The sequence below is a fragment of the Rhinatrema bivittatum genome, chromosome 3, assembly GCF_901001135.1.
Source record: "Rhinatrema bivittatum chromosome 3, aRhiBiv1.1, whole genome shotgun sequence".
Lineage (NCBI taxonomy): Eukaryota > Metazoa > Chordata > Amphibia > Gymnophiona > Rhinatrematidae > Rhinatrema > Rhinatrema bivittatum.
The window spans coordinates 24,187,072-24,201,256 of NC_042617.1; the positions used below are offsets into that span (position 1 = coordinate 24,187,072).

The 14,185-nt window shown below is 43.2% G+C and overlaps 1 protein-coding gene across 4 annotated transcripts in view; it reads left to right on the plus strand.

Annotated features, from left to right (window-relative positions):
- Positions 1 to 14,185, plus strand: part of PPP1CB (protein phosphatase 1 catalytic subunit beta) — a 253,961-nt gene that overhangs the window by 160,997 nt on the left and 78,779 nt on the right. For all 4 annotated transcript variants that reach the window (XM_029592964.1, XM_029592966.1, XM_029592963.1 and 1 more), the window contains exon 6: positions 4,399 to 4,550. In XM_029592964.1, the coding sequence (XP_029448824.1) occupies positions 4,399 to 4,550 (152 nt within the window). The remainder of the gene's footprint in view (positions 1 to 4,398; positions 4,551 to 14,185) is intronic.

A 14,185-nucleotide genomic window follows, 5' to 3' on the forward strand; every position in this document is an offset into this window, starting at 1 on the left:
CATATCCCCCCTCAGCCGTCTCTTCTCCAAGCTGAACAGCCCTAACCTCTTTAATCTTTCCTCATAGGGGAGCTGTTAAATCCCCTTTATCATTTTGGTAAAAGGTGCTTCCCTTCGGACAATACTCTGCCCCCAGAGTATTCACCAAATGCCTTGCGGTGGTGGTGGCAGCCCACCTCCCACAGAAGGGGGTCCAACTTTTTCCCTACCTAGACGATTGGTTGCTGGTACATCAAAGAAACTCACCCTCAGGAAGCAACTGAGAGGGACGATCGATTGCATACAAATACTAAGTCTAATCCTTCTCACAGATGCTTCTCGCAAAGGATGAGGAGCCCACCTTGCCCATCTTTAGATACAAGGTTTATGGTCAGCGGTGGAGCCCGCAATAGATAAACCTCCTAGAACTGCAAGTGATTCAAAAGGCCCCTCTCACTTTTATCGGCCAGGTTTGAAGCAAGAATGTCATGGTTCACACAGACAACCAAGTGGCCATGTTCTACATAAACAAGAAAGAAGTGGCCGGTTCATGGACGCTGTGCAGGGAGGCGATTTGCATCCTGGAATGAGCGGTCAGACATTTTCTCATTGTGGGCCACTTATCTTCCTGGGGTAGTGAACTCAAAGGCAGATAGACTCAGCAGGATATTCCATCCACTCGAGTGGTACTCGAGCCAGAGAGTGACAGATGCCATTTTTACCTAGTGGAGTACCCTGAGCATGGACCTGTTTGCGACAGTGGACAACAGAAAGGTGTGCAAATTCTACTTTGTGTTTCCGAGTCCAGAGAGTCACACAGGATGCCTTCCTCATTCCATGGATAAGGGGCCTTTTCTACGCTTATCCACCAATTCCAGTGCACAGAGGATGTCGCCGACCTAATTCTAATTGCCCCAGCATGGCCATTTCAACCTTGGTACGCATATCTAATCAGTCTATCAATAGCTCCTCCCATTCCACTGGGGGAAGGGGGGGATCTTCTGTCATAGGGCAGGGGTTCGCTTCTACATCCCGTGCAATCCTAGCTTCATCTTACAGCCTGGAGGTTGAAAAGATAATACTAAGTAAGCTTGGGGGGTTGACTGAAATCCAAAATAACTTGATATCCTTGCATAAGATCTCCACCAGGAAGAATTATTAACTCTAGTGGCAGCACTAGCCTGCCAGGTGCCGGCTCCATTGAGTAGATTAATTCTCCTGTTCATCAGAAACCCCGCTTGATTACCTTCACATGCTTTACCAGTTGGAGTTAGCAACAGCTTCAGTACGAGTGCATGTCAGTACAATAGCAGCATATCACCAGCCGCACAACGGCCTCCCAGTGTCGAACCACCCATTGGTCTCTGCCTTCATGAAAGGGCTCTTACACTTCAGACCTCCAGTGCCCTGGGATCTGAATCTGTTGTTAGAACAACTCATGCTGCCAGCATTCGAACCACTGGACAGTTGTCACATGAAATATTTAACCTGTTATTTGCGTACTTGCCAGGTTCTTGTGGCCTGGTTTGGCCTCTATTGGAAACAGGATGCTGGGCTTGATATGGACCCTTGGTCCGACCCAGCATGGCAATTTCTTATGTTCCTATGAAGATGGTATTTCTGGTTCCTCTGACTTCCACTAGGAGAATTAGTGCATTACAGGTGTTAGTGAATTTACCCCCCCTTATCTGCAGTTCACTATGACAGAGAGACCCTCTGAATCCCTTTCCTTCTTGCCCAACGTGGTTTCTGTGTTCTACCTCAACCAGACTTATCACTCTGCCAATGTTTTTTCCAAAACCACAGAGAACCGGCAGAGAGCGCCTTTTGCATTCCCTAGACTGCAAAAGAGCATTAGCGTACTACAAAAAGAAAACACATACTGAAAGAATGTTGCACCTTTTTGTTTTTTATCCCAATGCACCTGGACTTTCGTTGGCAAAGAGAACCATCTCAAGTTGAATTTCTCAATGCATCCAGTTCTGCTATTCTAAGATTTCGACATCGCTTCTTAGCAGGGTGGAGGAACATCAAGTCCAAGCAGTAGTAGCTACCTCAATTGCTCACCTTCACAGTGTTCCATTAATAGACATTTGTGAAGCTTTCACATGATCATCACTACATACCTTTTACGTTGTATTACTGCCTGGACCACCAAACGTCCTCAGGCATGGCAGTTTTGGAACATTCCACGGCTGTCCATGGTAAGACGGGTTGGGCTCGCTATAATCAAGTCAAAGGACAGGGGCAATGGGCCATCAATGCGCGAGATGCAACCCGATGACTGGGGACTCCCAGACAGCATGGCTAATTCAGCCCTGCTACTGATGAGAAGAAGCAAGTTTGCTTACCGTAAATGTTTCCATAAATAACAGGATGACTTAGCCATGCAGACCCACCGCCTCCCTGGACAGCCCTCTTTGGTATCCATCACAGATGGGTTTTTGCTGGGTTACAGACTGAGGGGGACGAGGGCGCTAGATTGCACGGGAAAATGCACACAGCCACACAGAGCAAAGCTCTGTAACAGCTTGGAGACGCTCTGCCTCAAGGCCGCTGGAGGCCGTTCCCAGACAGCATGGCTGATTCATCCTGCTATCTATGGAAACACCGTTTATGGTAAGCAAACTTGCTTAACACACACTGAACTGTGAAGTGAGGGATTTTATTATGTGCCCAGAAACTACAAGCAGGGAGCACCCAACGACCTTAAACCTAAGTGGAAACAAATGCCTCTTGAAACAACCGAGCCATTAGCTACTTTTGGAAAATTACAAGAACTGAAGCTCAGATGGATTCAGGCAAGGCGCTCCATAAACTAGGGTCCACTACAGAAAACGCACAATGTCTTGTCTGATTCAAATTGGCATTTTTCACAGATGGGATTGACATTAACCTTTTATAAGAAAATGGAAATCAAACTTGCCAGATAAGGCCTCTCCATTTTTTTTATTGAAACCAAAATTTGATTTGCTGCCTTAAATGTAACCAGTGTAACTTCTGTTTCGATTCTGCAGAATTGAATACTTCAGTCCACATCCACAGTCTCCCACTAACCAGCATCTTCTTATGCCACCTTTTTAGATGTATTGGACTAGATCTCTTAAGTTCTATAGGCCACACTGGTATAGATGGAAGTACTATCTAAGATAAGTGTTTCCTTTCCAGGCACTCCTGCATTTCAATAGCCTGGATATTTTTTTACATAAAGGACTGCTCCCCCTTTTTCTCTGTAGAGTGTAGCCCAATATGGCTGTATCCCATTTGTTGGACTCATTGAGCCATGTTTTGATAACAAATACCTGGGACTACCTCCGCCATAAGATTTTGCAAGTCTGGAATTTTATTGCCTAGACTGAGCATTTGTGTTCATAACTTTCCAGTTATTTTTTCTATCCTGGTCTACTCTTTATCGTCCCATACCTACTCCCCTTATCTACCTTGTTTAAGGATGGCTCTGCATGATGTTTGCTATTGTCTTTCTCCATTAGTTACATTCATTCTTGGGGGTGGCAGTCCAAATAATTTGTTTCCATCCATCACCTCTCTTCTGTCCACAATGTATGAAATAAATGTTTACTCTAAGATCCTTTTCCTTCCCACAAAAGATATAGGCCATTTCCTCAGGCCCTCTGTTGCTCCATGGAAAGGGTGGTGGATGCATAAATAGTTTACCTAGTGGATGTGATGGAAATACACAGTAAATTAATTCAAGAATGCATGGGATATATAGAGGATCTTTGCTTAAGAAATGAAGGGAAAACCGGAGGTCAGTTGTGGCATACAAGGAAACCAATTGAGCAGATGAGATGGATCCTTTCATCCTTCTGTAACCCAAGTGGCTATGAATGATGTAGCACTTATCCTGTGCTACAGCCATTAAGTGAAACAGCATAGTAGCAGGGTAAATCATACATAACTATAGTTATACTAAGAAGTATGTACACTGCACTTCACAGGGACTTGATAACGTAAAGGGAAAAAAAATCCATATTTTATGCAGATGCTCAATTTTAGACCATTTTCATAATGTTTTTACAATATTTAAGGGAATAAAGGGAAAACAAAACTAAATGAGAACTTAGCATTTAGAAGGAATTAATGAGTTATGTCTAGGATTGAATAGGTAATATTGAATACGTGGCATCAAAAGTTTTTTGTCAATGCAGACTGAGGCATGAAGGAAATTTAAATTATGAACTCTAGCATACATGTTTATGTTGACACAAGTTTACCACAGGGGCAGGTTACTGAAAGGTAAGTGAAGAATTAAATTAATTTTAATTTGTTGGGAATGCATGTTAAATTTTCAAATATTTAGTTTTGCTACAGCAGGCAAGGTATCTGAAATCACAGTATTGGCGAAAGAGCGGAATGCTCAAAGCTGAAGTTACTAAAAAAAACTGTCCCTCTTCACAGGTTTACTTTGTGACTTACTGTGGTCTGATCCAGATAAAGATGTGCAAGGATGGGGAGAGAATGATCGTGGGGTTTCTTTCACTTTTGGTGCTGATGTTGTCAGCAAGTTCTTGAATCGACATGATCTGGACTTGATTTGTCGAGCTCATCAGGTAAGTTTTTGGTTTCACTTGTTTGTTTGTTTTTTTATTTGCAATTTTTATTGCTGTGAAATGTAAACATTGATAAACAAGATATGCAATAAACAGAATCAAACAGCATCATCCATTTGAAAATAGAATAGTATACATTATCCCCCTCCCCCCACCATGCTATACACAAGTATAAGTCAAGTCATCGATCTGTCGCTCCAGCTGCCAGTGGCGTATGAACAAGGGTCAATATGAGGTTGAGAAACTCCATTAAGCAGATGTAAAGGTCAGATGTCTCCAGGAAATGTAAGGTTGCCAAACCTGGTTGAATTTGGAGAGACAGTGGTATTTCAGCGCTGTTAGTCGATAGAGAGTGCATGTTCCATCTAGACATCGCAGGATTTCGTCCGAGGTAGGTGGTTTGGGTCTTTTCCATGTGTTCGCTATCTCCATCTTAGTAGCCGTGCAGATTTGTTGTTTCAGAGTTTGTGCGGTCACTGTGAAGGTATCATCGAAGATAAATTAAGAGTTCCTGTTCTTTAGAGAGAATGCAGGGAATATGAAGTAGATCAGAGATCAATGTTGAGACATATGTCCAAACAGGTTTGATGAAGATACTTACATATGTGGTGGGATTGTATGTTCCAGGCTGTCGGCAATTACACCAGCATTGGGTATCAACACTGGGGTAGCAGTGATGCAGTCTAGTTGGTGTTAAATGCCAACGATAGAGTATTTTGTAATTGGCTTCGATAATCTGAGTTGAAATATTTCCACGGAAGATTCTTGAGAAATATGATGGACCATTCCTCTTCAGAGATAGATCGTTGGAGATCAAGTTCCCAGGCTGTCATATGGGCATATTTAATGAACGGTTGAGATACTAGGATCTTGTAGAGTTTAGAAATAAGGCCTCCAGGGAGACCACGTGATGTGGTGAACGGGACTGGACGTGTCTAGTGCCGCTCCGGAGGCTGGGCCCCCCAATCCCTCACCATCCGCACTAAATTGATGATTTGGACCACTAATATTCCCGGTTGGCACATGTTGATTACCAATTACATGCATAAGTCGCCGACGACTATGCCGCCGAGGGCTGCCAAAAGAGAAAAAGAAAAGCCGCGCGGACAAGAAACTAAAATGGCGGCGGAGGTGGGGAAAACAACTTCGGATGCAGAGCTTAGGGGAAGCTCGTCTACTCACCCCTCCACACAAGAATTACAAGAAGCTATTGTAGCGGTGCTGGAGAGCAAGTTCACTGGGCTCTCGGAACAAATTACTTCGGTCCAATCTGCTCTGTCCGAATTTGCACCCCGTCTGGATCAGGTTGAAAGCAGGACGGGAGTCCTAGAAGACGACGTGCTAGCCTTGACAAATCGTGTGCTCACTCTTGAAAAAGCCCTCACGGAACAAAAAGATAAAGCTGACGATCTAGAAAACCGATCACGGCGATCGAATTTGCGGCTGATGGGGGTACCAGAATCGATTGCAGATCAAAATCTACGGACAATTCTAAATACCTGGATTCCAGAGGCGCTGGGCCTGTCCGATATTCAGCAGTCCTTCGAAATAGAACGAGCACACAGGCTGGGGGCCCGTCGACCGGAGTCCGGTGCAGACGCGAGACCGCGCATTGTCATCATAAAAATTTTGAATTTTCATCATAAGGAGTGTGTGTTACAAGCTGCTCGTAAAATGCCGGAGCTGCAGTTGCAGGGTCACCGCGTGCATATGGCGCCTGATTATTCACCGCGTGTATCGGCTCAGAGGAAAGTCTTTGTACCGGTCTGTGGCCTACTTATAAAAAAGCAAATCCGATTTACCCTCCAGTTCCCGGCCAAGCTACGTGTCTTTCGAGAGGGGACTTGGACAGTCTATAACTCGCTTGAATCTACCAAATCGTTACAAGAAGAATTAAATAAGTGATCCAACTTGTTGTACAATTTATGCTGGTATAAGTTCATTGTGGTGGGGGAGGCGGTGGGCCAGGCCTCCGAACACATCTTAGCGTGTTCTCCACATCAGGCTCAGCCTGGTGAAGTGTTATGTGTTTTAGGGTATGGGGAGGGAAGGGGAAAAGGGAACTGGGACGATACTCATGCCTTTATTGGGATTTGTCAGCTAATACTTGTGGATATGAGAGTGAGCACACAGTGGTTGGGAGAGGGCAACATTTTTTCTGGAAGTTGGAAGGGGCACATAATACAGGAGGAGACCAGGCTGGGGGTCTTCTTCTTACGAACAAACCCCGGGTAATACAGTCACATTTTCACACTGTTTTTGTTACTTCTCATGGGGTCTACTTATAAATTTATATCATGGAATGTGGATGGCTTGGGAAGCCCCATTAAACGCAAAAAGATCTTCCAGCATTTAACAAGATTAAAGACCAATGTGGCATGTCTCCAGGAGACACATTTAAATGTTTTGGAAAGCAAAAAGCTTTGCCGGGAATGGGTGGCGACTTGCCATTTTGCTCCAGCAGTGGGTAGAAAACTAGGTGTAGTAATTTTGATTAACAAGAACACTCCCTTTATGGTGTCTAAGGAAATTGCAGATCCCGATGGCAGGTACATAATTATTACGGGTCAATTGGAAGGGCAACCTCTCACATTATGTAATGTGTACGCTCCCAATAACCCCGACAAGGAGTTTTTCAGGCATTTAATTAGTCAATTGTTGGAACATTCTCACGGGAAACTACTATTAGCAGGGGACCTGAACTGTGTTTCAGATGCCAGTCTGGATAAATCGGGTATTCCAAGCAGTTTTAAAATTCCAGCAGAATCTGATATACTGTATACTTGCAAACAATTGGATCTGATTGATATTTGGAGGGTATTAAACCCTACAGTCCGTGATTACACTCATGTTTCCAGAGTGCATAATACCATGTCACGAATTGATTATGTTCTAGTAGAATCCACTTTGTTCCCTAATGTTGATGATGTGGGAATAGGGACTGTAATGGTCTCGGATCATGCCCCAGTGTGGGTGGGTCTTCGATTTACTTCAGCGCGACAGTCGCCCGGGATTTGGCGTTTTCCAGCTCAGTTCAGTGATGACAAACAGTTTCGGGAATTTCTGATTCAGAAGTGGGAGGATTTCGTGAGCAATAACAGCCAACATATAGAACAACCAGAGTTATTTTGGGCAACTGGGAAAGCCGTTATCAGAGGTGAGATACTTGCCTATACTATTAAACGTCGTAAACAAATGCTGAGTTCAATTTTAAAGCTAGAGAAAGAATTGCAGGGGAAGAAGCGGGAACTAGCGCAAAACCCATCAATGGCTACCAAGGATGCCTATTGGGCGTGCTTGCATCAATTAAACTCCTTGCTTCACTTACGGGCACATAAGGCACTGCAAAACACGGAAGTTAGCTTTCACCGTTTTGGGAATAAGGCGGGGAGGCTGCTAGGTTAGTAGCTACGAAACGAAGGAAAAATTTTATTAGTAGTCTCCATACGAAAGTGGGCGATCTAGTGACTAACACGAAGGCTATCTGTGCGGTATTAAGAGATTTTTATGCTGATCTTTATACTGAGGACTGTAAGGGGACCCATCAGGATGAGCTGGAGTTTTTTCAGAATCTTCCCTTACCGCAGTTGACTGAATCCCAACTTAATGCCCTAAATAAACCAATTTTGGAGCTGGAAATCCGTCAAGTTATAAAATCTAGTAAAGCCCATAAGGCTCCGGGCCCGGATGGATTTTCGGCGGATTTTTATAAAATCTTATGTGATAGGATAACTAAACCTTTGTCACTTTTATCAGGCAGCCGAGAAGGTGGGCAGCTTCCCGTCCGACTTTAATCAGGCCTTCATTACGATTCTTCCCAAACCTGGTAAAGATCTCTTGAAAGCAGCTTCTTACAGACCAATTTCCTTATTAAATTGCGATTTTAAAATCTACACTCGTATACTAGCTCAGCGATTGAGCCATATTTTACCCGAGATAATTTCTCCATACCAGACTGGGTTTGTCAAAAACCGCAAACCCAATGCCACTATTATCAAGTTAATTTCCGCTATTGAGGAGACACGGTCTCAAGGCCACCCATCAACGGTAATTGGGTTTGACTCTGAAAAAGCGTTTGATAGGGTGGCCTGGGATTACATGTTTTCCGTTTTAAGTAGGTTCGGTTTTCATGGCACCATTTTTCAGAGAATTCATATGCTTTACCGCACACCTGAGTCCCGATTGATAGCCAACGACTCCCTTTCTGATATAATACCCATTCAGAGAGGAGTAAGACAAGGTTGCCCCTTATCTCCCATTTTATATGTTCTTTCATTGGACCCCTTGTTGCAAAAACTGGGTACCTCAGATGTTATTAAAGGGTTCAATTGGAAGCAACATAGTTTTACGATAGCCGCATTTGCTGATGATATGTTAATTTTTCTGAGTAACCCACTTACAGCATTATCAGAAGTGTTAAAGATACAAAACGCGTTTGGGAAGTTTGCCGGCCTAAAGATTAATGCTGATAAGTCAGAGGCATTGGACATTACCGGTACCTTGAAAAGGCTTTGGAGGGGTGCCTTTCCCTTGAAATGGGTTTCTACTGACTTAAAATATTTGGGGGTCAGGATCCCTGCAGATCTTAACCAACTTTATGACCTTAATGTGGGATCCTTGAAACAAAAATTTCTGCGGCATCTAGGCCTGTGGCGGGACCTCCCCTTATCCTTGTCTGGAAGGGTCCAATTAGTAAAGATGATGGAGATATCTCGCTGGATATATCTATTTCAGATGTTACCTATTTGGTTAGCACCAAAAGATACCCGAGAACTTAACACTGCTTTACGTAAATTTATTTGGGGAGGTAAGCGAGCTCGTATACCTCTGCATATGTTAAAGTCCTCCAAAGTGAAAGGAGGCCTAAATTGCCCCGATTTAGCTATGTATAATTGTGCATGTTTGTTGCGACATATACGGGACTGGCTATTTGATACTGATAATGTTACTCCTTTGGCATACCTTAAGACTTGGGTTGCCCCCTGGTCACTCAGCTCTATTTTACATATGCTGCCTGGATCCATCCCGACCAATATTCTCAGCAGTAAAGTGATACTTCCGATGAGGAAGGCGTGGACGTTTCTGTGTACGCAGATGGACATTGTATCAAGCAGTACGGCATGTTTGGAAATTACGGGTTGTCCTCTTTTTGACCCTGGACGGCACCAACCGCTTTTCTTCAGATGGCGAGAGAAAGGACTGATATGGTTATCGCAATTATTTAGCTCTGGTGATGGATCTGGACATTTGCTAAGCTTCCACGAATTGAAAGAGCAATTTTCTCTCCCCAATAGCGATCACTACGGATTTCTTCAGTTGCGTCATTTTATCCAGGATATGATGGGGAAAAATCCGAAGCTTTCCTCCTATTCTACGATACACAGGTTACTGCTAGGCCAGGACAATAAACGTGTGAAATGCGCTCAATATTATACAGCTCTTATGGATCTACGGCCGAACCCACATGTGCACACCCTGCTTTCTCACTGGAATAGAGTCTTGGGAGGCACCCATATAACCATAGATATGTTAATGTCATGCTTTAAAAGAATATCCTCCATGGTGGATAATGTGACTTTACAGGACAAGCAATATAAACTGTTACACCGTGCTTATTATACCCAACAACATGCTTATTACATGGGATTAGTTTCGCAGCCCAACTGCTTACGCTGTTCAGCTTTAAAGCCTGATTTATTGCACAACTTTTGGGTTTGTCCTCCTGTTTACAAATTATGGGAATTCTTACAGCGTAAAGTGGCCAGTCTGTGGAACAGAGATATTCCCCTAAACCCTGAAACCTGGCTGCTTGGGATCTACTCTTCACAAATACCGTGGAGTTCTCTTTCACAACAGTTTTTTCTGGATAAAATGGCTCTGATGGCAAAGTCGGCGATTCTTTCTTCATGGACAGTGCAATCTCCAGATTTGGTGACTTCTTGGACACAACAGTTTCACCATTTGCTTCACATAGAATTTCTCATTGCCTCCTCTCTAACCACTAAGAAGATGTCACACTTCAAAGAGATATGGGACCTATATCTGTCATCATTGACGGATGAACTGAAAGCCCAATTAACTACTACATGGCATTCTCCACATCGGTCAAGCATCTCGGAGATGTTATGAGTCCTGAGCGTGATCCTTTTGTATATAGCGCTGTAGTGATGGGAGACAGACCTCTCAGCTTCCTACTCACTGAGGGTTGGCCTAACCATCCACATAGTCTTTGTTCCATGCTTCATATGCTCCTTACTTTATGTGCCACGTGTGCTCCCTGTTCTTTCTTTGACTGAGAATAAGCGTGGTCTTATAGGCTGATATGCAACTGTGTGGTCAGTCACATTGTATCCCACTCTCTTATTCAAGTCCTAGGCGAGTATAGGGGAAGGGGGGGGGGGGAGTAGGAATGGGGGTTTAGAAGGGGTGGGAAGGTTCATAACCAAAAAGACAAATACCGTTTTCTAATTATGCCTGTAGAAGGCATTATTTGGTTTATATCAGGCTACTGTTCTGTTCCTGTTCTATTATTATTATTGGTACATATTACGGCATTAGACATGTCATTGTAAAACTGTTTTTTCATTATTCATTTATCAGTATCTTCTGACATTTATTTGGTATAGATTGTATTTACCTGTTGTAAGCCTGACTAACTGGTTTTCAATAAAAATTATTTCACAAAAAAAAAAAATAAGGCCTCCAAGTGCTTTAGGTGTCGCACAGTATCCTTCAAACAGAGAATGCGAAGGCGACAAAAGACCTTTGGCCTGGATTTGAAGTATAAAATGACGTAGCTGCATATAAGAAAGGAATTCCGTGGAGGGTAGTTGATATGTCTCTTGTAGCATCGAGAAAGGAAGTAAGGATCCTTGTTGCATAACGTGGGAGAGACAGCTGATACCTCTGGGTTTCCAAAGGATGTAAGCCAAGTTGGGGAGACCTGTAGGGAATGAGGTGTTGTGAAATAGAAAAGTCAGAGTGAAATAGTCATGGTTCCCTACAAACTTAAATTTCCATTGTTTCCATAAGTTAAGTTTGCCGCGTACAAGGCGTCAGGGATATATTTGCATGCCAGGTCTTGCTAGGTTGCCAGAGTAGTGAAGCGAGGGGCACCAGAGCTGACCATTCCTGCTCCAAAGTCACCCTCTGTTTGGGTGCATCCATACGATGCCAATCAACTATAGGGCGGAGCTGTGCAGCTGCATAGTACCAGGTCAGGTTAGGTAGGCCCAATCCTCCCGTAGATTTATGCTGATAGAGAGTCCTTTGCGCTATTCTTGGCGGACGATGGCGCCACAGGAAGCGGAGCAACTTCCTTTGCTATTGTAGCAATGTTGCTTTACTAACAAAAACGGGCAGAGTTTGAAAAAGGTATAGGAACCTTGGAAGTAGGTTCATCTCGATGGTCGCCAATCTGCCAAGCCACGTGAGAGGGAGAGAATTCCATTTATCTAAGTCTGTCGACTTTCCTAATGAGGGGGGCATAGTTGAGCTGGAAGAGATCTGATATATTATTACTAAGGTAAACCTCTAGATACTTAAGTTTAGAGGGTGCCCACTTAAAAGCGTGGGATTCTTTCAGGTTATGAACCATATCCTGTGGGCAAGAGATATTCAAGGTCTCTGACTTGTCCCAATTGATTTTGAATCTCGATATGGCACTGAAATGTGCCAATTCAGTTTCTGTCTCTGGGAGGGATGTAGTAGGATTACTTACTGAAAATGTCATCCGCAAAAAGACATTTTGGATTCATATGAGTTTAAAGAAAAGCCTTGCATTTTCAGGTTGGTCCGAATAGTAATGGCTAGGGGTTCAAGAAAAATAGCAAATAATAAGGGGGAAAGAAGACATCCCTGTCTCATGTCACGTCTTACTGGAAAGGGGGTAGTGTAGCGGCCGTTAATTTTTAGGCTAGCCGATGGTGAATTGTAAAGAGCCTGAATCCAGTTTTGAAAAAAGGATCCAAATTCCATCACTTGAAGGGTTTGGAATAGAAAAGGCCAATGAACCATGTCAGCCTTTTCTGCGTTAATGGCCAGTAGTAAGTGTGCTTTCTTTTGATGGGTAGTACCCCATATAATGATTTTACGGACATTGTCACTAGCCATGCATCCAGGTATGAAACCTGCCTGGTCGGGATGTATAATTTGTGCAATGAAACAGTTCAGCCTATCAGCTAAAATTTTGGCTAGTATTTTGAGATCTAGGTTTATTAATTAAATTGGGCGATATGAAGCACATAACGAGGGATCTCTACCTGATTTGGCTATGATGGTGATGCCAGCTGTGTTAGAATCTAAATTCAATGCTCCACCTCCCCGTAGAAAATTAAAATGACCCTGTAAGTGTGGTGCTAGAATAGGGCTAAAGGATTTGTAAAATTTGGCTGTTAGACCATCGGGTCCCGGTGCCTTCCCCACTTTAAAGTTTTTTATGGCGTCTAGTATTTCCGGGGTTGTGATTTCAGCATTTAATCGCTCCCGCATCTCTAGTGTGAGATGGGGTAGAGTGAGAGATTGGAGAGATACTGGATTATGTCTGAGGTTTGAATATGGGATTCCGCAGAATATAATTCTTGATAGAATTTGAGAAATTGTTGTGTGATGGCCGAGTTAGTAGATTCAACTTGACCCTTCTCATTTTTAATTTTAAGGATATGGTTCTGAAAGGTCTGCTTTTTTAATTGATGTGCTAAGATCCTGCCAGCTCTATTTCCCCCCTCAGTGAATTTGTCTGGTTAGATTTAATACATGAGTAATATGATCCAAATCAAGCCTGTGTAAATCATCTCTGGTTTTAGTAAGCTGGGCTAATATCTGCCTAGAACCTGTTTTGACATGCTGGTGTGAGTTCCACAATCTTAGCTCTCAGTTGGGAACAGGCCGCCTCCTTCTGTTTTTTAATATAGGATGAGTGAGAAATAAAATGACCTCTGATATAAGATTTAAAACAATTCCACACCATGGTTGGAGAGGTAACTGAACCAACATTAATTGTAAAAAAAAAGTCAGAAATTACCCGTGTTGAGGCCTGTACAAAAGAGGGATCTTGTAAAAGAGTCATTGAGCCTCCAGAATTTACAGCCATGATCTCTCTTGGGTAACTGGAGTGTCAAAGAAATGGGCGCATGATCAGACCAGGAGACTGCTCCCACTTCAGGTTTGCGGACCATATGAAAGAGGTTTTTGCCTACCATCAGGTAGTCAATTCGCGAGTAGGAATCATGCGGTTTGAGTAAAATGAATAGGACCATGAGTGTGGGAAGGTAGTCCTCCATGAATCAATTAAATGATGCTCAGATAAGAGATCTTTAAGAGCTGTGGTATGAACCATGGCCGTATGGGAATGCCCCTTAGAGGTGTCTAAGGAGGGGGGGGACACTGTTACGTTAAAGTCACCCCCCAGTATTAAATGGCCAGAAACATGTTGAGTTATGTGATGGAGGTGCCTAAAGAAATCATATTACTCCAACTTTGCAATCTTTACATTGGCTACCCATAAAGTTCAGGGTAAAATATAAAATTCTCTCAAACATCCATGATCTAATTCATAATCCGACATCCACCTGGCTCTGTTCATTACTACAGATCTACAAACCTGCGCAACACTTAAGATCAGTCACTCAAAATCT